This window comes from Muscardinus avellanarius (assembly GCF_963383645.1).
Source record: "Muscardinus avellanarius genome assembly, chromosome: 15".
Classification (NCBI taxonomy): domain Eukaryota; kingdom Metazoa; phylum Chordata; class Mammalia; order Rodentia; family Gliridae; genus Muscardinus; species Muscardinus avellanarius.
In genome coordinates this window covers 27,288,282-27,315,950 of record NC_137801.1, presented here as the reverse complement: position 1 = coordinate 27,315,950, position 27,669 = coordinate 27,288,282, and the positions used below count along the sequence as shown (strand labels likewise).

General features: G+C 41.5%; 1 protein-coding gene across 24 annotated transcripts in view; it reads right to left on the bottom strand.

Annotated features, from left to right (window-relative positions):
* Window positions 1–27,669, bottom strand: part of LTBP1 (latent transforming growth factor beta binding protein 1) — a gene marked incomplete at both ends in the record, with an annotated part of 441,497 nt that overhangs the window by 64,691 nt on the left and 349,137 nt on the right. For all 24 annotated transcript variants that reach the window (XM_080711765.1, XM_080711776.1, XM_080711766.1 and 21 more), the window contains 3 exons: window positions 15,416–15,541; window positions 21,244–21,366; window positions 26,803–26,925. In XM_080711765.1, the coding sequence (XP_080567891.1) occupies window positions 15,416–15,541; window positions 21,244–21,366; window positions 26,803–26,925 (372 nt within the window). The remainder of the gene's footprint in view (window positions 1–15,415; window positions 15,542–21,243; window positions 21,367–26,802; window positions 26,926–27,669) is intronic.

The window sequence follows — 27,669 nt, the reverse complement described above, 5'->3', positions numbered from 1 at the left end:
TTCATAACAACATCAATAGTTCAATTAGGTTTCCTATTTTATAGCCATAAAATTCTATGTGTATCATGAGAACGATGTATTTGTGTCTGTTGGCAAAGTAGTTTGGTCTTCCTCTGATACAGCCTTCGTTTTTTTGTTTAAAAATATATAGAAGTGCTTCATTTTCTTCTCAGTTTCTTAATATCCATCTTTATTTTGCTGATTTTCTTCTCCCTAATTCTGCATGGACATATTTACCTATTGGGGAAGAGGCTCACTAATGAGCCCTCCTCCTGCTGCCGGGCATAGGGGGAATGGGAGTGTCGGTTTTAGTAATGGATCTTTCAGAGGAAACTCTCCATAGCTACCGCACAGTTAGGAAGAAATAGCCTTCCTGTTGTCAGAAAATTCTTAGATGAATCATGAGGTTCATCTTGACTTAAAGGGAACTTCAGAATTATCCAGTCCATTCTTTTTATTTTAAATCCCAGAAAACAGAGGCCAAAAGAGGGGGAAACAACAGTCATCAACATGACACAATTGGTTAGAGGCAGAGCTGGCAAAGAAATAGTCTTGTTATGGTTGGGATGCAAAATGTCCCCCAGAGAAGCCCATGTATTAGGTTTTGAGATGGAATATGGCTGGAGGAAGTACGTCACGAGGGGCTGGCACTGGAGACTGTATCTGTCCCAGGCCCACTTCTCTCTCGTGCTCTGCTTCCCATTGCCAGGAAGCAAGAGTGGTTTTTCCTCTGACCTGCCCTATAGCCCTGCCTGCTGAGTGGTTTTTCCTTGGAGCCAGCAAACTATGGACTGAAACCTCTAAACCATGAGCCAAATAAACATTTCTTCTCTAGGTTGTGCTTGTTATGTATTTCGGTCACAGCAATGGAAAAACTGACTAAAACAAGTCTCATCAAGGAAAAATCATCTGAATTCAAGTTTTTGGCTCTATCCAACATATCCACTTGCTTCTGACCATTTTGATGGTTAAAAAAAAGTTGCTTCAACATGGAGAATAGAACTAACCACATTATGAGCCCAATGGAGTCTCTTCACTACAAAGACGGAAGTTAGAACACATTGTCTGCTCTCCCTGCCTCGTCACTTACTGACTTGAATTTTAGTCAAATACCCTCCTCTTATCCTTAAACAAGACCTCAGTGTCTTTGCCATGAAAGCAAGAAGCATCACTGTACTTGAAATAAAAATACCAGCCGGCTGTGGGGATGCACGCTTGTAATCCCAGCATTCGGGAGGCTGAGACCCAAAGATCGCAGTTCGTGGACAGCACCAGCTACTTAGTGAGGCCCTCTGCAACTTAGTGAGACCCTCTTTCAAAATAAAGAATAAAAATAGGACAAGGGTGTAACTTGGAGGTTGAATGCCCCTGGGCTCTATCCCCAGACCTGTAAAAGAAAAGAAAAAAGAAAAGAAAAGAAAGAAAGAAAGATACCAGAGGTATGGCAGGCCCCATAGAAAATGTGTATCTATGAAACCTTTGAAAGGAAGCACACCAGGCATCAATGGTGGCCAGCTCAAAAAGACCCTGGATTCCATCTAGCGCTGAAGCTCTTGGGTTTCTTTATTCAAAGGGAATGATCCACCGTTTCAGCCAAGAGCTTCCTGACCAACTGCAATTGGTTAATTATTTGGTGCCAGAATCTTAGAAAAACAAATACAAAGAAAGGCCTTACACTGGAAAGGATGTAGGGTTCCTGCTTAGGGAAAAAGTAGTCCTTTCCATTCCTCCCCAAAAGCAAGTGAGGCCGACCAGGAGACAGTGAACCCCAGCCAAGAAGTGGAAGTGAAAGATGTTAGACCCACTGAACAGCTGCCCAAAGGAATTTTAAAATGGCATGGCGGCTGGCCCAAAAGAGATTAAGGTCCCTCTCTAGGTAGAGGAGGGAAGCCAGCATTAAGTGAGAGATGAGTACATGGTCTAAAGAAAAAATAAAATAAAATAAAATTTAGCCAATAGGAAATTAAAAACTGGATTTGGAGATAAGCCAGACAATACAATAGGATATTGTAGAACCTTTATAAAAAGGTCCACTGAGGTCTGGCAACGTTAGGAAGTCTGGAGAATATGGTCCTTATGTGTTACAGAAAATAACTTAGTTCTGGGAAACAGGGGCAAGCCAGAAAATGGTAAAAAAAAAAAAAAAAAATTCTTTGGGCAATGTCTGACCACCACGCTGTTGCTGGATAGAGAAAAGCAGGAAAAAAAATGTGAGGATCTTGACAGTCATAAGTCTGTTTTGAAAGCTAGCAGCCCAAGATAAGCAGTAAGAAATGACAGAGGCAACCAGATCCTTCAACTTTCTAGAACATAAGTTTTAGAAAAAAGGCTGGCCAATGAGAATGTTTCCCTTCCACGCTTACAATGTCCTATTTTCAAAGATATTTATTTAAATTATCCCCCCCAAACTATGGAAGCAGGCCTTCCATTTGATTTCTGCCAGCTTTAATAAGCCCAGAGAAACTAATCCAAAACTTTGCTCTGGTTTTTGTCAATCATTAAGTACACAACATACATTCCTCATTCATAGTTAAAGACATTCTGCTGAAAATCAACATAAAAAAAATCCTCACCAATATCATCATAGTCATCCATGATGACTATGGCAGGCATCTAAACCATGGCAGGCATCTCTGGTTACCTCTCCACATCCAATCACTGTGCCCTTATGAGTTTACTAAACCCCTTTGCTTCAACCCTTTTCAGAACCTCTCTCTCATGCAGATCCTTACAGTGGTCTCCCTAAGTGGGTTCTCTGCTTTCAGCCACTCATCAGACCCCAAAGTTATCATCTATAATAACAGATTGTTTTAGCTATTAAAATAGTCCAATCTCTTCCTGTTGCCCCTTTCCTCCTAGTTATTGATGATTAGGGGAAGCGGTCGAGTTATAGAAAGGGCCCTATAGCGAAGCAATTAAGGTGACCAATCAGAGGGTATGGAATAGGGGAGGATGGAGCCTCTTTAAAACGCAGGACGTACATAAATGTATCAAAGTTAATCACCAAACAAGCATGGGATCGAGGGAGGGGGAGGGAATGGGATGGGGACTGGATGAGGGCTAATTGGATGATGTGTGCTTATATATCCTCTCAAGTCTTGTATTCCAATGTGATATATGATTACAATGCACCAATAAAAATAAATTTAAAAAAATAGTCCAATCAAATGACTCTCTGCTCAAACTTGTTCAGTTTCCCCAGGGACAGCTGTCCAAGGTCCCTTGTGAAGGGTGCCTTCTAAGCTCATCCATGCCTGTGTTTTCATTATTTGCTTTTCCAACTAGCCCCTTTTCCCTGTATCTTCTACCCCCTTCTTTTCCTCTCTATTGGATTATTCCATCAGGATTAAGCATTTTCTGCCTTTTCATCTCAAAAATACAAAGAATGCCAGGTGTGGTAGCACATGCCTGTAATCCAAGTTTTTTGGAGACTGAGACAGGAAGTTCACAGGTTCAAGGATGTCCTCAGCAACTTAGTGAGGCTCTCAGCAACTTGAAGACACTTTCACTTAAAATAATAAAAGAGGGCTGGGGTTGTAGCTTAGAGGTAGAATGCCCCTGGGCTCAATACCCAGCATCACACACAAAAAAAAAAAAATTTTTTTTTTAAAGTAACAAAGAGCCTACTTACACCATAGTTCCTTTAGCTAGAACCAACATTTTTTAACCCCCATTTAAATAGCCAAGGCTCGCCGGGCGTGGTGGCGCACGCTTGTAATCCCCGCGCTTGGGAGGCAGAGATAGGAGGATCGTGCAGGTTCGAAGCCAGGCGCATGCGCTGGCTTAGGAGACCCTGTTTCCAAATATAAAAATGTAAAAATAGGTCTGGGAGTGTAGCCCGGAGGTAGAAGGGCTTCCAGGAACCCCAGTACCAGAAAAAAAAAAAAAAGCCAAGGCTCGTGACCTTTCTACACATGCTGGGTCCAGTTCTTATTCCCTTTGGGATAGTTCCTAGGTATAAGACTCCACTAAAACAGCTCTTGATGAGACTGCCATTTTGTAAAGCCCCAAAGGATTCTTCTTGATTGTCATCTTAGCAGCACTCCCAGTGGTATAGGAACAGTTGACCATGCTCTTCTTTTTGAAGCATCCCCTTCCCTTGGCTCCCTAGGTCTTCTATACTCCTGGATTTCTCGTTGATCTTTGCACCCTCCTAGACAATCTTATTTACTTGACACATAAATGCTGAAGTTTCTCAAGGTTAATTCCCAAACCCTCTTTTGTTCTTATTCTATGACTTCTTTAGGTAGCCTCATCCATCAGAGTGGTTTCAAATATCATCTATGTCCGCTGACTCCGAGTTCACATCCCAGCCCAGCTGGGATGTGAATACTAGACCTACTGTGATTCAATTGCCACCAAACACACCCACGTGAATATTTTATAGGCAACTCTAACTTAATAACCTCAAATTACTCTTGATATATTTTTAAAAATTGCTTCATTTTCCCCCATGTCAACAAACAGTGCCTCTAAACACCCACAGAAAACATGGTAGAAATATACAATGGCATTTTATTTAGCCATCAAGAACAAAATTATGTCATTCACAGGAAAATGGATGGAACTAAAGAATATTATGCTAAGTGAGATCAGCCAGTCTCAGAAAGTCAAGAGTTGTATTTCCTCACATGTAGAAACCAGCGTAAACAGGAAACATAAGGGACTTTGGATAAATGTGGAGAGAGACCAAAGATAATGGATGGGGATTGGGAGATGGAGGTGGGGAGGGGGAAAGGAGGCCTGAGGAAGGAAACAGTTCACATAATGCTTTGGCAATATATAGAGTGATTATTACAGGTTTCACTAGCAGCTGGCACATATGGGGAGCGAGGAGGGATACTGAGGTGGTAAGATGAGAAGAGAAGTAAACCAAGAACTGCATCTGTGTATGTCTGTGTATGTCTGCGCTAAACCTCACTGTGAGGTATAATAACAATGCACTAATAAAAATACAAAGCTGCGATATATACACAGAATAGTTTTATGCAGCCATAAAGAACAAAATGATATCCTTTGCAGGAAAATGAATGGAACTGTAGAATATTATGCTAAGTAGATCAGCTAGACATAGAAAGTCAAGGGTCATATAAATTCTCTCATATGTGGACACTAGAGAGAAAATAGGAAAGAAACTGGACTTGAGGGTAATAATGAGACCAGTAGAAGAGCGCAAGGGCGTCGGGGGAAGGAGGAGGAGGGAAAAAAGGAGGCTTAAGGAAGGAGATGAACCAAATATTATTATGTCCATCTCTGAAGGTATCAAAAGAACCTTACACAGCATGTACAGGTAGTGGGGCAGGGGGTAGCTGGATGGGGTTAGGAAAGAACATACCAAGAGATACTGTGTGCATCTATGAAAGTATCACTCTGACTCTCATTATGATGATGACTATACTGTACCAATACAATTCTACAGAAACCTTAGGCAAAACAAATAAAAATAAAAGGAATGGCAATACCAATTACCGACAAGGATGTGGACCTGAAAGTCTCACACTTTGCTGGTGGCAGTGTAAATGGGTACTCTGAAAAATTAGCTGTATATAAAGAAGGAAACATATATTTTGTGACCCAGCAATTAGACTCGTGGGCAATATCCAACAGAAATTGGTGAGTATATCCCCTACAAGACATATTCAAGATATTCATAAGAGCTTTACTCATAATTACCTTAAACTCCAAAGCAACTAAAATGATCAGCGGCAGCAGAATGGATATAGAGTTACAGCATATTCATTGACTGCTACATAGCAACGAAAATACATGAACCCATACATCTAACAAGATGGTGAGGCTGGAAAATATAATGTTGATGAAAATAGACACACCAGAGCATGTTATACTATCCTGCTTATATAATATTCAGAAGCAGACAGAATGGATTCACACTGACAAAGTAAGAATAGGAGTTACTGCTGTGTGTGGGAATTGGGGGTGAGGGCAGGCAATAATCGTGAGGGAGGGCTTCAGAGGGCTGATTACCGACTGTGTCATTCTGCCAAAGGTTAGCAAGCTGTACCCTTACAATCTAAGCCCTTTTCTATATGCGTTTTAAACATCATTTAAAAGAAAATCTACACTACTATGTTTCCTGGTTAAAGAAAATTCTACCATTTCAAAAGCTCATTTTGTTTCCCCATTTGCCACGAGTAAGAGATACTGTGGAGTACATATTATATTTAAATATTAGAAAACTTTGAATAGTAATCTGGATCACCTTGTCCTATCTGCTTATTGTAAGCCATTCTGCAACTTATTTTTACCAAAAATAACTGAACATATGTAACTCCTAAGACAGAGAGAGAGAGAGAGAGAGAGAGAGAGAAATGAGAATGAAAGAGAGAGAGAGAGAGAGAGTGAGTGCGTGCATGCGTGTGTGTGTGTGTGTGTGTGTGTGTGTGTGTGTGTGTTAGCAGAGACTGATCCCAGGGGAATTCTAACTCTAGCTATACCCCCACTCTCTTTAGTTTTTATTTTTGAAACAGGGTCTCACTAGGTTGCTAAGAGTCTTACTACGTGGCTGAAGGTAGTCTCAAACCTGCAATCCTCCTGTCTATGCCTCCCAAGAACTGGGATCACAGGTGTGTATAACCACGCCTGGCTCAAGGGAATTTCTTTTTTAAAAGGGTATTAGTAGATTTTATTATTCTGAGTGATAAACTCTAATTAATGGACACAATGCATCTTTTAAACTGTGCATATGCCAACACAAACAAACATATGCACAGGAAAAAAAGAAATTTTATATTCTATAGCAAAACAATGAAAAAATATAAGGTTTTCTTTTGTTATGAAATTGCTGTACCCTTGACAGTTCCCTGCATAATGATGGGTTGAGATTTTATATTTAAACTGTACTGACAAACTCATTTTGTGAAGGACCAAGAAAATGGGAAAAGTGGTCTGACCCAAATAGTTTTCTGTATTGAGGCAACTCATAACACTCAGGTTTTATAGTTGGACAGGGCATTTGTGTCATTAAACAACTTGAAAAGCACCCAATTTGTGCTGGGCAAATGTCTTCCCACCCTAATGGCAGCCTAATGGCAGACTTAGGCTAGAACTTAGGGGCTCTGGGTGGGGAGACTGCTAGGAGTCCCAAACCAAGGATCAGAGACATTTAAAAAATTCTGAATTAAAGATGACAAGTAGTAACTTTTTTAATAAAATGCAATAAACCAACTTTTCTCTTGTACTAAAGCAAAACCTGTAAACACAGTAAGTCATCTGTACTTCTTTAGAGAAAAAAAGAATTGGAGTATTTTTCTTAATTAAAAACATACATTTTCTTCACACTAAGGGCTGAGAGGATATTTTATGAAAACTGGAAGAGTGGGTGAAAAGGATCTAAATTTACTACAGAAAAGAACTATTCCTAAAATTTTAAATTAAAAATTACAAGCCGGGCATGGTGGCGCACGCTTGTAATCCCACCTTTCAAGAGACTGAGACAGGAGGATCATGGCTCGCGGACAGCCTCAGCTATTTAGTGAGGCCCTCTGCAACTTAGTGAGACCCTGTTTCAAAATAAAGAATAAAAAATAGGGCAGGGGTTGTAGCTCAGAGGTCGAATGCCACTGGGTTCTATCCCCAGACCCACCAAACAAGACAAAAAAAACAAAATAAAAAAATACAAAAGCCTTAATTTTTTTCAGGAAATTTATCTACTCTTGTGTATAAAGAATTATACTATTATAGATTGGAATAATAATAAATTATAATACAATTTATTAATTATTAGATTATCACAAAAAGTGGAGTATTTTAGTTCTATCATAAATAAATTCCATGTCATTCATGAAAAGTTCTTTAGACACTAATGGGAAACATTCTGAGCCTCAACTGCCTTTTTATTCTATCACAATCACTTGCAAAATATATGGAAAATATACATTTTGTGTATTTTATACTATTTTAATTTTCTTTTTTTTTTCATGGTGGTGGTACTGGGGTTCCCGGAAGCCCTTCTATCTCTGGGCTACACTCCCATACCTATTTTATATTTTTTTTATTTTTGGATACAGGGTCTCTTAAGCCAGAGCGGCTGGCTTTGAACCTGCGCCATCCTCCTATCTCTGCCTCCCAAGCGTGGGGATTACAAGCGTGCGCCACCACGCCCGGCTCTATTTTAAATTTTTTAAGGTGCACTATTCCTTTGTCTTCACATATTCATTCATAACCATTTAGATTGTCTTTGTCCTAATAAATTAGCTTTGTGTTAAGGTTTGGAAATAAAATGTCCCTTGGACCTCATCCTCTGGAGGTAACCAGGCTCACAAGCAGGTCCCTAGGGCTGTGGCCATAGGGACTAGCTACGTCTCTTGCTCCTTCTCTTGTTTTTTTCTGCTTTACCATCAGGCCCTAAGGCCAGACAGCCCAGGCTCCTACCTGGAGCTGGTGTAAATGGACTATACAGACATGGGCTGAAATCTGCAGCTGTGTAAGCAAATCGACCTTCATTCCTCTAAGTGCCACAGGTCGGATATTTGGATCACAGTGGTGGGAATGCCGACTGGATCCCTCTGCATTTTTATACCTGAGGTTTCAAAGAAAATAAACATCTTAATCTAACTTTAGAGCCTTGCTGTGCATTTTCTCTTTCCATATAGGCTTTTCTTGTGCTAAGAGGTGCTGCCAACGAGGACTGAGAGAAAGCCTTAAGTATAAGCCAAATACACCAAACCCCAGATTCATCTTTCTGACATGCAGATCCCAGAGGCAACATAAAATCGGCCAAAAACGTTGTCATTTTTTCACGATTCTAATTTTTCTCTTTTTATATTCAAATGGAAGGCCAAGAAAGATCAGTTATGAAACCACAGAAAACAGACAGCGTATCTCTAGAAATACCAGCTCCAATGACTGCAAGCAAGCGGCAGTGTTGGCTGGCAGATCACGAGCGACTGGTGCATGAGACAGTTTACAACTTAAAATACTTAGTGGGTGAGGAAGAAGACCGGTCTTCCTATGGGAAAATGAAGAATGAAGAAGTAAAGCAAATTATATGTAAACAAATTACTCTATTATATTCTCCATGACCTTAAATACATTTTGGGTTTAAAAATGGACGGAATACAGTAATTCATCAATAACCAAACCTGGACTTGAACTACCAGATAATTTCGTTCACAAATGTTTACTTAATCTCACTGTGTTCTATGTTCTATAAGCAATGATGACGTAAACATCAAGAGGTGTTAACTATTCCTTCCTTTTAGACGCCTACATACTAAGGAAACATGTGACAGGCAGCTAAGGAACCACGTAAGGAGTGTTAAAATAGTCACAATAACTCACATGCATTGAGTGTGGTCTATGGACCGGGCTCCAGAGCGTCCCAGGATGGTGCATGCCAACAATATCTGTCCCAGGCAGGTGCTACTGCCACCTCATTGTGCAGATGAGGAACTGGGGCACTCCACCTTGAATAACTCACCCAATCTCACGCAGCTCAGAAGTGTCAGAGCAAGATTTCAAGTCTATGAACGCAAGCTCCACACCTGACTTCCTAACTACAGCTGTACCCAGGTCTCCATAAAAACAGGGAAGGGTTTGCCATCTTGTACAACCTATTCAGCTTGTAATCTTATTTCAAATGTTTCCTAGTAGTTCAGGATGAACTACAGACCATTCTTTCTCCCTTCGTTCATTCACCAAATATTCACCATGTCCTAACTATTCCAAATGGCACACAGAGTTCTGAACAGTACAGAAAACACTCTCTTATCTCGCTGGCCTGAGGATCCAGCAATGTCACCTGACAATGAGTGATAAATACAAACAGTAGAATAAGGGGGTGATGGGAGAGTAAAAAAAAATGAGAAACAGGAAGAAAATGTTCATTAAAAGGTGAATTCATTTGGGGAAAAAAAGGTGCAGAAAAGGGCTCGCTGAGAAAAGCAGCTTATGACTCAGGACCTGCTGGAGGTAAGGGGTGGCAATCTCCACAATGATTAGTGTCAGCTTCTTCATTTCCAGCTGTTTCTTGCAGCCTAAAGCATACCTATTAATACTCAACTATTCGACATCTGTACTGAGAATTAAATGAGAAAACAAGCACAATGCACTTAGCACAGTGCCTGGCTTAGAACAAGAACTTGGTGCATGCTAGCTGCTGTTGCTTCTGTTATTGTGTGTGTGTGTGTGTGTGTGTGTGTGTGTGTGTGTGTGTGTGTGTGTGTGTTGCTAGGGATTGATCCAAGAGGCATTCTACCTCTGAGTTGTGCCCCCAACCCTATTTTGTTTTTTTATTTGGAAATTGGACCTCCCTAGGTTTTTGAGCATCTTACTCCATTGCTGAGGCTCCCTTTGAACCTGCGATCTTCCTATCTCAGCCTCCCAACTTACAGGTTAAGTTACAGGCATGTGCCACCACACCCAGCTCGATATTATTATTATTGCTACTGTTTTAATAGTCACGGAATCAGATACAAAAACCATCCCTAGTCTTTTCACACTGAGAGTACAAGGTAATCACCTAATTTTCTGTCAGTTTGATGTCTAGTCAGTAACTGTTTTTAGAATTCACAATATGAAGCATTACAATTCAGGCCTAAAAGCATTTAAGTACTACTCACAACAGCCTTCCACAGCCTCACAAGAACTCTGGTTGTTGACGACGCATAAAGACTCATGCAAAGGCTGCAGGATGCCCAGTTCCCGGGGCATGAGCGGGCTTTAGTACAAGGTACCCGAGGCCAGCTTGCCTAGTCAGCCACAGACTTGACTTTCTGGCAGCCTCCTGTCTACTTTTTTGGCTGCAAGGAAAGTGTTTACTTCTCCTTTTATGAAGAGATGATTTTCCATAGCTCTGAGGTTGTAAAAGGTCAGAGTGATAAAAAGGCTTAGGAAGAGTTCGTGAGCTTTCGCACTTCTATTAGGAATGTCTTCATACAAATGTTGATATACGGGAGAGCATGGAAAATCTGTATTCCGGGTCCAAAAACAGCGGATTCCAGCAAAATTTCTTCAGCTCTCTCCCTAATGATTTAAACATCCATTTTCACTCACTTTTGCAAAAGTGCATTCATGGGAAGCACGAGTGTGAACGGTAGCCCTCAGAGCTGGGGCTGCTTCCTTTACCTGGAATGTTCTCTGCTGCTTTCTCTCTCTCTCTCTCTCTCTTTTTTTTTTTTTTTTTTTTTTTTTTTTACATGTGGGAGACAGTGGATCTGGCCACTACATTCCCTTTCTTTAAAAAAGGTAAGAAACGCACAAGTTGTATTCGCTTACATTTTTCAGTTTCAGACCCTAAAATTACTAAAAACCTAAAAATCGTTGGGCCAAGCAGCCAGATGTGATAGATTACTGTGTCAGAGCACTTCAGTGTCCTACTTGGCTAAATCATTTTCAAAAATATTTTCTCTTTGGTGATGGATATGAAGTTCTATCTTCATGCCATAAAACCACCAGTTACCTTGGCGCACCATCAACCATGGTTTTATGCATTCATTCTACACTGTTCATAGAAAATGTACCTCAAGTTCTGAACACAAGCTACGTTTGCTCCCAATTCACTATTCCTTTGATGTAGTGAAGCCGCCCTTAATGTTTTCTGTGTCTCGCTAAACACAAAAACAGCCTGAGTTTGAAGCCACCTTCTTTTAGTCATAGTGATACCATGGCTCTCCGTGAGCCTCAAGAAGCCGGCCATCTTTACCAGGTGCATCGTTTTCCTATCTCAATGAATGTATTAGCAAGGAATGGTTTTTATAGAAAACACCTAGAAAGCTTATAGGATTGGAGTCTATAGAGCTCTATAGCAGTAGGACTTAGTTTTGTGGACATTTTGGGTAAAATGCTCTAAGGGTCAGGGTGCCAGCCACACATTATATGAAGTCCCCTCCCAATAGCGTAGTTCTCAGATTCTCCATCATTATTACAACTGTTTGGAAAACCTGGAGTAGAAGCTGCTTATCACATACTCAGCCCAGGGTTTTATTTTGAAAAGTAATAACTAACAATCTCACCATCACCCGGGGGAGAGAAATACAGGAGTGATGTAGAGAATCAAACTGAAAGGTTTCAATGTTTCTTTTCCAATGAAAAATAGGTAATGCCAGAAATATGTCTGGTTTTTATAAACAGACTTTATTTTAGGGATCGTTTTAGATACCCAGCAAAATTACAGTTTCCACACAGCCTTTGCTCTCAGACCCTCTCCCTGAGCCTCTCCCACTACCAATATCGCACACCAGACCTGGGGCTTTGTTACCCTCGATGAAGTTACATGAACTGATCATCATGGACCAGAGCTCCTAGTTTACAGTAAGGTTCACTCTCACTGATGTCCCCACTGTTTTTTTAAATTCTTATTCCTGTTTGTATTGGCCATGGGAAAAAGGCCGTCAGCTGGCCATCTCAGGTCTCCTTTGTTTATTAAAGGGCCTTTGCCACTTAGCCAGTGGAAGACCAGTTTGAAAACAAGAGGCATTTAATATACCTTCATTTATTTTTTTATAAATTTTTTTTTGCAGGTCTGGGGATGGAACCCAGGGGCATTTGACCTCCAAGCTACACCCCCCTACCCGATTTTTTATTCTTTACTTTAAAACAGGGTCTCTTTAAGTTACGGAGGGCCTCACTAAGTAGCTGAGGCTGGCCACGAACCATGATCCTCCAGTCTCAGCCTCCCAAATGGTGGGATTACAAGCGTGCGCCACCACGCCTGGCTGGCGCGTGCTCTCGCCCTCTCTCTCTCTCTCTCCTCTCTCTCTCTCTCTCTCTCTCTCTCTTTTAACTCAGAAACATTTTACTATTTCTTTCATAAGCGCACTTCTAGAAGCAGAATAGCCAGTTGGAACCAGCCTACTTAGTACCACACCAGCCTCCCTCCTTGCCCTAGCCCTCAGTCTCCTCTACGTGCTCTGCTTTTTCCTTCCTTCACAGCTGTATCACTAGCATCCAAGAAAGTGGGGATCTCTCTTGTGTTGCTGCTGTTCACTGACATGGCCCCAGTACTTAGGACAGAGGGCGATGCATAGCCGACACTTCATATTGGTGGAATAAATGAGTATCAAATAAGAATGCCCTTGAAAAGACAGCACCTTAGGGAATGATGCTGGAATGGTTGGAAGCCAAATTAGCCATGACTGACCAAGCACAGCAAACAGTGATGGTAAAGGCGTTCAGGTCCTATCATCTGCTAGAGCTCCTTTGATGTTGTTGAACTCCTTTGGGGTCCCTCTGAGACCAACATGGGCACTCTATCATGTGAATAGGATAAGGAAACCCTCAGTTCCAGAGATGCGTGGTTTCTCTGACTCTACTGTCGCCACACAAACTCTCACTCAGCTTGGACACACAAGAGGGCACAGTTGTTCCTAGTCCAGTGTAGCGTGGAAGGAGGTACAAGAAAGAGGGATGTGAAATCAAAGATCACGAGGTATCTCCCTGAGCGGTCAGGAGACAGGTGTAGTGATGAAGGTGCCAGACACTTCTCAGTGTTAATCCAAGTACTCTGCATATCCGCTTCACTACTAAATCCTGATCACATGAGCTGGCTCTATCCTACACCACACCAGGGGTAGAATCAGGACATAGCACTACTGCCATAAGTTTCACACTAAGTCCAACAAAAGAAAATTTGGACCTATTTATTATACTGGATTAAGCCCATAAAAATAATGAAATCCTTGCAGAACTTACTCGAGAAAGAAAATAACACGCCCAATAATTCTAGTCATACTACCATATATCAGCATAATATTTGAAATTACCTCTTTAATTATTCACCAGAATGTCCAGTTTTTGGAATAAGAAATCATGGAGCAAGTATCAAAGAGAACACGCTATGTGAGCACAGCAATTTCAAAAGCATTAGATGTTTTCTGAAAAACACATTTTTAAATTCCAATCTTTGCCAAATAAACGACCAACAAAATTAGAGCTGCAATGAAATTAGAGAGATTATGTAACTCTCAGGGGGCAGAAACCAGCATTTAAAAAGGTATAGAATTAAAACTGAGTATGTGCAAAAGACAGAAGAAATGTGGATATGTTTATACTTGGCGTATTCATCTGGAACAATAGCTTTGATTAGTGAGCTCTTGTGGTGAGAGGCTTTTTCTGAATACCGTTTTGCGTGTCACAACCATCAGCAGTTGTCATCTGGACCATTTCTCAGTGAAGGACAACTTGACCGCCCATGATTTAGAGCGAAGAAGCAAACCTGGACGTGGGGATTCTGCAAACCTGTTTTCTGAGTGACTCAAATAGCATGCTATTCCCTCCTCCACTGGGGAATAGCATGCTCTCCAGAAGAATATGAACGCTCATCTAATATCTTTTCTAAAAGCTCTGCTCTCAGATCTCTAAATACAAACTTAACATAAAACTGCTGAGATTGTAAAATCTCTCATTGCCCACATTAGTAAGAGGCTTTTCTCCATTTTCCAACTCTGGTTCCTTCTAAAGGCCTCAGTCTGTTTGCTTGAACCTCACCCTACACCATTTCCCTTCCATTTGAAACCAAATCTGGACTCCATGTTTTCTCTGCTCAGCAGGAGATCAATTTCAACAATCTTCTGTTTTTTTTTTTTTTTTAAATCAGATTGGTTTATTCCTCCCAATATAGTAATTGGTTTCAGCTAAACCTGGTCACTGGTCCTCGGCATGGTTCCTTTATGGTACAAGCAAGGAAAGCAGACTCTTCCTATTATAGTCCTTTTTGGAGCAAAGAATCTTAGCATTATCTTAGCTCTAGAACAGAACTTTTGCAAAGCACTGCTTTAAAATAAGGTTGGGTTTCAATAACCTAGATACTCAAGAAAATGAACTGAAGTTACCATCGTGGGACTCTTCTTGGTTTACTTCTCAAAAGATTTAGATAAATCAGTCCTCAATTTGTCAAACTATCATAAATCACCAAGAACAGAATCTTATGAACATAACTAGTGCAATACTCCTGCAGACATCGATTACAAACAAGAAGCACATCGTAAATACTGAAGGTAAGAAAATACACTAGCTTAGAGGTAAGGCTAGTGGAGGAATAATTCTAGAAAATCTCTGCTCACAATGGTACAGAGAAATCAAACAAGACATTAATAAACAATGATCGAGATGATCTACGTGAAGCACAGTCAAAACAGGCAGGGGTCTCAGGGGTGACACACAGAAGGCGCCGTGGTGCACCCTGAGGTTTATGATATGCACATGAGCAGCAGCCAAGGCCTATTTCAACTCATTAATTCAGTGCCAGCATCGGAACCATCTGTGAGCATCTCCACCATCATAACGCTGGGTTATCCCATTTGTAAATCTCAGCAAACCCTAAGTCACCTTGATACCTACGAGCTTTGAGGCTTCGAATTACACATACCTCTTCGATTCCTTGCCTGTTTAAATAGAAAGCAGTCTCCTCTCTATTGCATTGCTCAGTAACTATATGACTCCTCAGGGTTTATCTTACCTTCACATGTGCGGCCGTCTGCAGAGATGGAGAAACCTTGTTCGCAGATACAGTGGAAAGAACCGTCTGTGTTTAGACACTCCCCTCGAGGACCACAGAGCCCTGGCTGTTCACATTCATTAATATCTGGAATTGAAACGAAAGTTTCAGATAGTCCTTAAAAATGGGGAAGAGAAACAAAATACAAGAAAAAGAAGACCTTTTAGATGAGGAATGCTGTTGTTGTTTTAAAGGCTCTGGGGTAGTGAAATTAGTGAATGAGGGCACAGTTCTTAAACACCATTAAAGGTCAAAAAGTGGTAGCTATTATTCTGAAAGACTTAGGAACTAGGTCATGCAGCAGGGAAACCTGTGTGACCATCTTATGCTCGGCTGGTTCTCAGGGTAATTATGTTCCCCCGAGGAGAGTCATGAGGTGCTTCTAGATCCTGGAGACACATGGAGTCATTAGAGGAAGTGAAGATGTTCTTTCCAACCAGTGCTGATGGTGTCAGCTAGCAGTGCCCACATGGTCAACATCCTGGAGGATGGCCTGCCTGTGCCCCGTGGCATGATGCCTGCAGTGCCCTGCTGGCACTGCCCTGAGTTTCTGGCTTACTCACCCGTGTCCCTTGTTATTCTGTCCCCTCCTTGAGAAAGGCTGCAAATTATAACTGATACCCATACCTTGGCACATTACACGGACGGTCAGTGTCCTATGTTTTTCCATCACAAAACTTCTCAGTTATGTCCACTCTCTACTAAGTGGGCAGTGACAGGTTAAGTTACTCTTAATTAACTGTAGTCAGAAAAATGAGCACAAGTATCACCATCCAGGCAGCAGTTCATCTGAGATCATTTTCCTGTCTCCCTGAAGTCTCCTAGACCCTCTTTGATCCACTATGACAGAAGTCCTCAATATCCTCTCTCAGAGAAGTCCATCTTTAATCAATCAAAACATTTCCTCAATGCTTGTAGGCTGATGGGTGGGGCCCTTGCAATTATGAAGTTCCCAACAGAATGGGGGTGGGGGTGAGGGCTGGGAATAACTGCAAAGCCTACTGGGAAGGGGGAACAGGTACCAAGGATGAGTTCTTTCTAGTGACTTCTAGAACACGCTCAGCCTCCAACCCCGTGGTTCGCTTCCAATGAAATCACCCTTTCCTGCATCCGCAGTTCCCTGGGAATCTTCTTCATGCCCTGTTGGTCTCATTGTGCAACAGAAACTCTGAGCCTAATTCCCTTTATTGTTTAAATTTTTATTTTTTGTGGCACTGAGGACTAAACCCAGAGGCATTCTCTCTGAGCTGTACAACTATATTATATTTTGTTCTTTGTTTTGAAAAAGGATCTCACTAGATTACTGAGCATCTCCCTAAGTTACTGACGCTGGCTCTGAACCTGTGACCCTCTCGTCTCAGCCTCCCCAAGGAGGGAATTACAGATGTGTGCCACCACACCTGGCTCCCGTCTCTTTATTAATCCGAAGTTCTTCACCCTTCCATCCACCAGATAAATCGGGCTATTGGACCTATCCATTGCTAAATCAAAAAAAAAAAAAAAAAAAGAAATCAAGCAGGAATTACTCCTATTTTCTTAACAATTCCCCTATTTATGTAATTTTCGGTTATTTTAAGGAAGCAGAATGAAGCATTTTCTGCTTGTCTATTTCTCGATATGATTTCACCCTGTGAAATCTTCACTTCTTTTATAAAATACCCGATACTTCCACGGCTGATCTCTACCTACCAATAGTACGTTAGATTGGCAAGCTGAATTCTGATTTCTTAGTTTTCAATTCCACCTTTTTCAACCTGCTGCTTGAGTCACCTCTACCGGAGCACAAAGGGGCCGTGAAGTACCACTGGCCTGAGGATCGAGTCACTCTCCGTATGGCTCTTGCCAAGCCCTGGAGGCTTTCCAAGACTTTGTTCTCACTTCTGCCTCGGTGTGGCTCTTTACAAGCTACCTGCTCTGCAACTTTGCATGGGGGATACTGTGCACAAAGCTCCTGCTTCAAAAGACGCCATCCATTAACAAATAATTGTCTAAAAAGGTTGATGACAGGAACTAAAGATAGATTCCCAGACTTTTTTTCCAGGAAACTGCTAAGAAAGAACAACATGAGTATCTGGAACCAGAGAAACATATGCATTCAATTTGGACTGTCCTTATTGGAGCATTTCTAAACTCTGCTGCTAGTAACTCCAAGCTGAAAGCCAAACTATATTTAAGTTGGATTTCTTTCCTGGGTTCGAGATTCCACAGAAATTCACAATTTGGCACGTGTAAGCCAAAACGTGAAGCTGGGGTGTGTTCTGAATCTCAAATGTATCCTGCCGGATTCCTAAAGAGACTATCAACATGGAATTTCCATACCGTTCTCATATCATCATTAGTTTTGCAGGGCGAAGAGAATCTTAAATATACTTTCAACTGAAAACACCTCACTGAACATGGAACTTTCTTCAGAATATTAGGTGAGGTTTACAGTTTATGCCAGTAACACAATGCTAATCAAATATACCCAGTATTTGGGGATGGGGATGTAGCTCAGTGGTACAGTGCTTGCCTGAGCACGCACATGCATACACACACACACACACACACACACACACACACACACACACACACGCTCATATCTTATGGTTATGGCATTATCGATTATGTCCTCAGCATTAAAACAAAGGCTGAAATCTGCTCCTATCTACCAAATTCTAACCTAATCATGGTGTTAGAGAGAAGGAAACCAGTGACGTCAGGCCAACAGCAGTGATCAAATAGATTAATATACATTATTCTTTAAACACCACTGGGACCTGCTTCAGAAACGCCTGTCACTTATATAGGCTAATTTTCTCCTCTGAGAAACATAAACACATGTGACAGAGAATGAAACAAATTTAGTAATGATTGATAGTAAAATCCTGTATGTGTGGAGGAGTCACAAATTTGAGAGTGCGCATCAAAGCACAGACACAAATTTACCATACTGAATAGCATGGGGCAGTCAATGAAATGATGGCTCTCTTTCGGGAGATTTAATTCTCGGAGTTATATTATAAATTTTGTAAGATGAAATCTTGGTCCACTTATGCTAAGATGTGGTTTTGCCTGTATTTGATCAAAAGGAATTAGAAAATAAAGTGCTGCTTTTAAGCCAAAAAGAATGTGTAATAAAAACCAAGACTCAAATTTTGGGGGTGTTTTTTGCATCTCTCATGGCATTTTTACATAGATCAGTATTTATCTTGGTTAAAGTCCCCAAATAGAGATATTCTCACATAAACACATAATTCAATGTTCTTTCTCTACTGTATCAAATCCAAGCACACTTAATTTTTCTACTGGAAAAAATTAAACATTTCACTCACTGCATTATGATAGCAAATAGAGCCTATCAAATGAGATACACAGCCGCATATTTCAAGCTAGGAATTCACAAGGAAATTAGCTCTAAAAGACCTTAGGGCAGAAGTTCTTGCCTTTCATCTCTGTCTGACACAGTGTGAGCCACGGAGAGTGATAAAGAGGCACAGGATAATATTATTCCAGCACCACAGCTTTGAAAATAGACACCATCTTCTCCTGCAAGAAGACTGTTATCTGGAACATGTGAGAATTTATGGCAATCTGGAATTTAAATAGCCATATACATCCGACAGTAGTGGATAAAGAATCCTCCAACGATCTTTTATTTTTTTTACCACTTCAAGACATACCACAGAGTTACATAAGGTCAGAGGGACATGAAGGAAAAATGATACTTATTTATGCATCAGAATTATAGAAATACTGTCAAGGTAAATATAGCATGAATTTTCAATGGAAAAAATGCACACAGATTTATTAAGACCGACAAATATAAGAAATCTAGTGGGGCAGTCAAGTATAGCTGAAAATGGTGGACACAGGATCTAGAAAATCTGATTTTTTTTTTTTTTTTAGCCCCAGTGTCAAAATGACCCTGTAGAAAAATCACTAGTCTTCACTGTTTTCTTTCTTTTGTTTTAACTTCACTGTCTTTTTTTCTTTTTTTGTGGGAAGAGATTGTGGGTTCAAATCTCAACCCCACCTCCAATTAGACGGGAGCATGCTGGTTAGCTTCTCTGAGCCTAATTACTCGCCCTCTTATGGGAGCGGTGGTGTACACCTCTACTGTTCCTGCTAGTGCCTGTGTTATGTTGCCGTGCCCTTATTAGTTTGCTGTGTTCACTGAACTGTTAGGAAGAAACTAAATGTTGCTAGCACGCTGAACAATTATGAAATCCTGTTCTTTTTTTTAAGCTTAAGCGATTTTATTATTACAAAGATGGAAAGACAGGACATAACTTAAAGAACTATGTCATAGAGGGTGACATAGTGGGGTGACTTTAAGAGAAGTCACCGAAGGTTTTTGGATATAGAGCAGTTTTTATAGATACATTGTCCTTCATCTTGCTCCACAAATTAATCTTCTGACCCGACTAGATCTGCCCCTTCTCTGGGGCAGGTCTTTTGAAATCCTGTTCTTCATAATTTTGACAAAATTATCAGTGAGGCTTTTTATAAAGAGAAAGAAAAAGGGTAGATACTGGATTAGAAACGAAACAAAGCTGGATGTGGTGGTGCCCGCTTATAATCCCAGTACTTGGGAGGCTGAGACAGGAGGATCACAGGTTCACAGCCAGCCTTAGCTACTTAGTGAGGTCCTCCACAACTTAGGGAGACTATTTCAAAATAAAGAATAAAAAATAGGGCTGGAGATACAGCTCAGAGGTAGAATGCCCCTGGGTTCCAACCCCAGTACCACAAAAAACAAACAAACAAACAAACAAAAACAAACAAAACAAAACCGGGACCAGGAAAATATTACCTCTGGGACAGAACAAAATATGTCTATAAAGGACATAAAAAAGCTAGAGAGTACCCAGGCAGGGTGAAGTACATTTTTAATTCTAGTACTTGGGAGGCTGAGAGAAGATTTCAGGTTCGAGGCCAGCTTGCTTAGTGAGAACTTGCTTCAAATACAATACAATACAATAAGGCTGTGGGGCCGGGCATGGCGCACATGCTTATAATCCCAGCCTTTGGGAGGCTGAAATAGGAGGATGGCCATTTGCAGACAGCCTCAGCTACTCAGTGAGGCCCTTTGCAACTGTTACAAAATAAAAGAGTAAAAAAGGGGGCTGGGGTATTGCTGAGAGGTAGAATGCCCTGGGTTCCATCCCCAGTACTGTAAACAAAACAAAACAAGCTGGTGTGGTGGCGCACACTTATAATCCCAGCATTTGGGAGGCTGAGACAGGAGGATCACAGTTCATGGACAGCCTCAGCTACTTAGAGAGGTCCTTTGCAACTCAGTGAGACCCTGTTTCAAAATAAAGAATAAAAAATAGGGCTGGGGGTGTAGTTCGGAGGTAGAATGCTCTGGAGTTCCATACCCAGTACCTCAAAAAAATAGTATTAATAACAATAGGGCTGTGAGTATAGCTCAGAGGTAGAATGCTCCTGGATCCAATCCCCGATACCACATTGGGGTTGGGGGGGCAAGAAAGATCATTTAGAACCAAATCCAATTATCAAAGTTTGGTTCACGAAAGGAATAGCAAAGTAGAGGCAGCTTCAGAACTGTGCAAAGCCAGGATATGCTTCTGATGTGCTTGAGTTTCCGTTAATATTTTCTGTTCTGTACGGACTTTTCTGTATTTGATTCAGACCCAAGAAATATACCAATAACATAAACTGGCATTTATTATTTATATATGTATATATAAAGTAAGTGGTAAAACCATGGACTGTCATCAAGAAACTGCAGAATTGAAGAACTACAATAATAAGTGAGAAAAAAAATAAAAAAAGAGAAGTACCTTGACATCCTTTATTGTCATTTAGCTGGAATCCACCTGGACAAGTGCAGTCATAGGACCCCTGGGTATTAATGCAGTCTCCTCCTTGGCAAATGCTCTTGTCCTCCAAGCATTCATTGATATCTACAAAACAAGCACCAAAGTTTAAAAGAATAAACTATAAGAAAATTCAGCTTTTTCTTTGCACACAAAACCATACAAATATGCATTGTTTTATATCAAAATCAATATGTGATTTTATTTTATTTTTTTTTTTTTGGTGGTACCGGGGTTCCTGGAAGCCCTTCTACCTCCGGGATACACTCCCACGGGCTATACTCCCAGACCTATTTTTTACTTTTTCTTTTATGTGGAAACAGGGTCTCTTAAGCCAGCGAGGCTGGCTCTGAACCAGCGCGATCCTCCTGTCTCAGCCTCCCAAGCGTGGGGATTACAAGCGTGCGCCACCACGCCCAGCTCAATATGTGATTTTAAATGGATCACAGCTTCTTAACTTTTAGTGTCTTTTTTAAAAAAATATGAAACATCTTGGAAGGTCTTTAGCTTCTAAAAATACATGGAAATTTTAAACATCAAATGTAATTAATTGGGCTGGGGATATAGCCCAGTGGTAGGATACTTGCCTAGTATGCACGAGGCCTGAGTTCAATCCCCAGTATACACACACACACATACACACACACACACACACGAAAAATAACAAATAATAATATACATGGGTTATGTTCTTAATGATAAATAAATATATATTAAATAAATACCGTTAAGTATATCTTGAGAATATCTAACATACTTTTATCTATGTAAGATTCTACATTATGCACTATAAAAATTAATTACCTACCTAAGTCTCTGCCTACAAAAGGAAATGTTTGTTCAATAAAAACCCCAAATCATATTAAATACATAAAATATTAAAACAATTTAACAGAAGAACTCTCACAAACCATTATTATTTGACCAAAGAATAGAGCTGGGCTAGTGGCGCACACCCGTAATCCCAGTACTTGGGAGGCTGAGTCAGGAGGGTCACAGATTCAAGGCCAGTCTCAGCTATGTACCAAGACTCTAAGCAACATTGCAAGATCTTGTTTCAAAAATAAAAAAGGAAGCCGGGCGTGGTGGCGCACGCTTGTAATCCCAGCATTCGGGAGGCTGAGACCAGAGGATCGCGGTTTGTGGACAGCCTCAGCTACTTAGTGAGGCCCTCCGCAACTCAGTGAGACCCTGTTTCGAAGTAAAGAATAAAAAATGGGGCAGGGGCCATAGCTCAGATGTTGAATGCCCCTGGGTTCCATCCCCAGACCCGCATAAAATAAAATAAAATAAAATAAAATAAAATAAAAAATAAAAAAGGACTGAGGGTATAGTCTGGAAGTAGAACACTCAGGTTCAATTCTAAGAAAGAAAGAAAGAAAGAAAGAAAGAAAGAAAGAAAGAAAGAAAGAAAGAAAGAAAGAAAGAAAGAAAGAAAGAAAGAAAGAAAGAGAAAAAGAAAAGAATGGAAGGAAGGAAAGAAAGGGAAAGAGAGAGAAAGAAAAAAGAATGGAAGGAAGGAAGGAAAGAAAGAAAAAGAGAAAGGGAAAGAGAAAGAAAGAAGGAAAGAAAGAAAGATTCTAATTTTAGAATTTTAGGGGTGATATGATGATAAGAATTTAGAGAAAAGTTATCATACTGGTCAAAAGAAGGCTTCCCCAGGTGAGGGGATGTACCTGGAGTCTTGACAGGATAAGTATGGGAGAAGGGATGAGAGGGGCTCCTGGAGGAAGAGAAACCAGCAAGATCAAAAGCCTAGATGGCAAGCCTAGAGAACTCGGCACTGTCACACAGGCTCAGAGTTGCCCAGGTGTCTCGGTACCGTAGCTGCACATGCACGACTAACGGCGGCTCACACAAGCACAGCCGAGCTCTCACCCGGGCCTGAGAGGCGCAGATGCCCGGGTCGGGAGGGTCTCCTCCAGGGCTGCGCGTTACCACACGTGTCCTAGTCAGAGCTCATTAGTCCTGACACGCTCCATACGTCCCCCTTCTGCTGTGTCTGTGCAGGACTGAGACAGCACTGAGAAAAGTGGAGGAACAAAACTTCCTTTGTTTCCTCAGAATTTGGCATTTTGTGGCAGTGCTTGCAAATAATTATGATTGCTGCTAAAACACACGAACGGTTCCAGAAGAAGGGAATGTGGGAACTGTCGGCTCCACAAGTCTCCTCGTTCAAATGGGGCACTAAGTTAAAGCTTCCTTAGCCAATCGGCCAACTAACTGGCAGCTGTATCTTTCACAGGGCAAAGAAAAGAGGAATAAGAGCATCTTATTACTTCATTATCAAAATAAAAACAAGTTTCTATGCTGAGTGTTCACTCAGATTTGAAATGCTGATTACTGACCCTAGAACATAAACAGCGTGAACCTGGGGCTGTCTCAACTAAAGCCAGTTATTTCCTTTTTCTCTGAAATCCCAGAGGCATAGACCCATTGCCTGTAAATATCTTCATTTGTGTGTGTGTGTGTGTGTGTGTGTGTGTGTGTGTGTGTGGTACTGGGGGTGGAACACAGAGGCTTTCTACCTCCGGGCTATACTCCCAGACCCATTTTATATTTTATTTGGAAACAGGGTCTCACTAAGTTACTGAGACCCTCACTAAGTAGCTGAGGCTGGCTTCGAACCTGCATGATCCTCCTGTCTCAGTCTCCCAAGAGCAGGGATTACAAGCGTGCGCCACCATGCCCGGCTAAATATCTTCATTTAAATAATCATTTCGGGCACTGAAAATTGAAAGTGTTCATAAAGCTCACTCCTTGGGGCCTCTGCACCTGCATTTCTTTGAATGATATATTCTTCCCATAAATAATCAAAGGCTGACTCTTATTTAAAATCACCACCTTACCGCAGGACTCCCCACTTACCCCACTTATTTTTCCTCTGAAAACCTTTACTGCCATTTGATCACCTGCACAGTTTACTTGTTTAGCGTGTTGACTCTCAGCTCCTTCCCGGCACACAAGCTCCTTGGGGGCAAATGTTTCTGTCTGGTTGACAGCTCTATGCCTGGTACTTAGAATAGTGCCTTGCACAAATGTCACACCATGTAAATATTTGTTGAATGAATACACACACACACACACACACACACACACACATACACATAAATGATTGCTTCTGAGTTGGAAAGAAATCCTGTGACATCTCCACTATTTTTGTTTTGTTCACATGGAAATGAGCAAGAGCGCTGGGCCACAGGAAGAAAAGGAATGAGTTATCATCTTAGACTTTGCAAGGGGTCTACAGAAAGCTACCTCGGGGACAGGCTGGGGAGGTGTCAAGGTAGACATGAGATTGAAAGCAAAGTGCCTTTGAAGGTCGAGATGCTTGGGAGCCCCAAGAACCAGGCAACAGAGGCATCATGCCACCCTGAACACGCTGGACCAGGCAGCACCCTACAATGAGCTCCGGAGCTCTGACTCGGGATGCCAGCAGGACGGCAGGGTGGCAGGATGCTGCTGTAAGCAAAGGAGGTCTCCGCCAGGGTTCTTAGAGGAAAACCATGCACGTGAATCCAAAAACCAGTCAGTTAATTATGATGAAACATCACTGGGGAGGGGCAGAAACAGGACGAGGTGGGGATTAGCAGGCTAACGTGGCTGCAAAGGGAGCTCTGCAAAAGTTGGGTGGACTCCAGTCCTGTTTCTAACCCCAAGTGCCAGGGAAATCGTTCCTGAATTCAGGATAAAAAGGCCCCATTCATTCATTCATTCATTCATTCATTCATTCATTCATAAATACATATATGTATCCCTTTTTTCATATATGTTTGTACAAATATATATCATAATAGAAGCTTTCTTATTAAAACAGTATATATAAACAATATCTTATAAACATATATATTACCAACAAAAATCAAGTTGGATAAAAAAGGTTTGTTTGGGTTTTCATGCAATGTATGTTTTTAGAACATAAACTTTGAACTTCTGATGAGAAGGCTACACATGAAAACAGCCAAAACAGAGGCACATGCCCTGGAATGAGTATCTATTGTTTACAATTTAGTGAGCAGCCTGGTTACCCTGTGGGCTTGGCCAAGAAGCAGGGCAGAAGAGGCACTGATGGAGAATGGTTGGTTTAGGTTTTCAGTGCTGTAGCATAGACCTTGCTACCTAGTGACTTCTACAATGATCCTTCTGTGCCTGGTTCCTGGCAATGCAACTGCTTTTGAGTGTCTGTACGCGGAATCCTGAACGTCTGCCCATTTGTTAGAGAGTTTGAGTTCCCTGAGCACAACTTTGTAGACATGTTTATCACTGCTTTGACCATTTGCCTCTTTTACATAGGTGTCCTAATTGTTGTTATTAACCTTTCAGGAACATTATCATCTTAGTATAAAAAACCCAGAACTGAGGATTGAACTCAGGAGCATTCTACATATGAGCCATATGCTCAGCCCTATTTTATTTTTTATTTCAAAGCACAGTCTTACTAAGTTGCAGAGGGCCTCACTAAATAGCCGAGGCTGGCTGTGACCCTGCAATTCTCCTGTCTCAGCCTCCCAAGTCCTGGGATGTACAGGGGTGCTCCACCACGCCTAAGCTGACAATGCACATTTTAAGGTGTTTGAAACTCTACCAGAACTGTTCCCAGAAGGGCTGAATCATTTTCCACCCCTTGCACAGCAGGGCTAGGTGACTCAGCCACTTTGGAACTAATTCACAAATGCACCAGACTCTGCAATTCTGCAATGGATCTTCACTGACCAAGTAGTCTGGGAGAAAAATAAAAAAGGTTCTGATGCTGTTGAAAGGTGTGTGCCCAAGCCATTCTCTAAAAAGCTTATCCACTTCCTTCAACAGTGGAGTTAAGATCCTCATTTAAAAACCCTGACTGCATGTGGGCACACCCCTGTCCTGCTCCTGTTTCTGGTTTCATAACTGATGGGCTATAAATATAGTGAAGTAGCAGGTGAGCTGGGAAAAACTGTTCATTGGATGGACACCAAACGCATGCACCATCAACAGGTGACAGGCCAATGACCAAGACGGAAAGGGCCAGCTGGGACACATGTTCCCTGTCTATCCAATGCACTGTTCCAGCAGCCCTGACCACCGCAGACAGGCCCAGAGCCACAACAGTGAGCAGAAGTGGTCAAGGACTGCACAAAGCTCTCCACGTGGCCTTTCTTGTAGAAACATTTTTGTACAAAATGCTCAGTTCTTTGAAGTATTTCAATTACCTGGAAAATAGGTTATGTTTACGTATTTGGAAACTAAGTCCCCATTTATCCAAGTCTTATGCTAAGTTTTGCATAAATGGTGTTGTATAGTGCTGAGCTATGCACCTGGGATAATTGTGTCCTCAGCTGACACAATTCTAAAAGACAGACACCAGTAGTGCAAAAGAGAGCCAGAGTCTGCTCCCGTCCATGTATTATATGGTTGACCCTGGGAAAAATATTCTGCAGGGACCTAAAGTCCTCAAGTGTGAAGTCAAAGCTCGGCTTGCGGACAGTGCGGTGACAATGTGCAGGCCACTCTCTTTATGATTCCGCAAGCAGGAGCAGTCCTCACCTTCACAGTGGTCTCCGAGGGCAGATGCTCTGTAGCCCTGGTCACACACGCACCGGAAGGAGCCCTCCGTGTTCCTGCACTGGCCATGCGCACAGAGGTGATGGTGTTGGCATTCGTCAATATCTGCAATCAAGAGAGCAGAGAGGCACTGAAGAAGAGCCACTTCATGCAGCTTTTCAACCATCCATGTAAAGGAGATCTATCAACTATCATTAACTTAAACTGGAGTTCTCCTTGTGCACCTTAAACTGACCTCTACCAAAAGACCAGTATCTTATCAGCAGGAAAAATTCTTAAAAATTTAACTAGTGAGCTAGGAATCTATATACATTAATCCCACTGTCTGCCTAAGGGGAATAAATACTTAATCTGTGAACCTCACTCAAGCTTCCTGGATTTCTTTCTTAGATTCAACTACAACATTCAGAGTTTAAAAGCCCGTAAGCCTGTCAATTCTTTCTGTAAGGTCTACAGTTAGGGTCTGCAAACTACAGCCCACGGGCCAAACCCAGCCCACTGCCTACTACTGTGAATACTTATATTGGAAAATAGCACCACATATTCACTTGCTATGTGGCCTTTTACAGACAAAGTCTGCCAGCCCTTGATCTAAAGGGTGGTGTGTGTGTGTGTGTGTGTGTGTGTGTGTGTGTGTGTGTGTGTGTGTGTGTGTGGTTTTCTCTTTCTCTTACACACACACACACACACACACACACACACACATCCTTTTGGTTCATAAGCATGGTGACTGGGTAGTCACACTTTTGTGGGAGATGTACCTTTCTCTTAAACCTTGTTATAATGCTAGCACATTACCTGACAGGAAAAAATAAAGTGTCACAGCACATGTACTCATTGTTTTTTCCA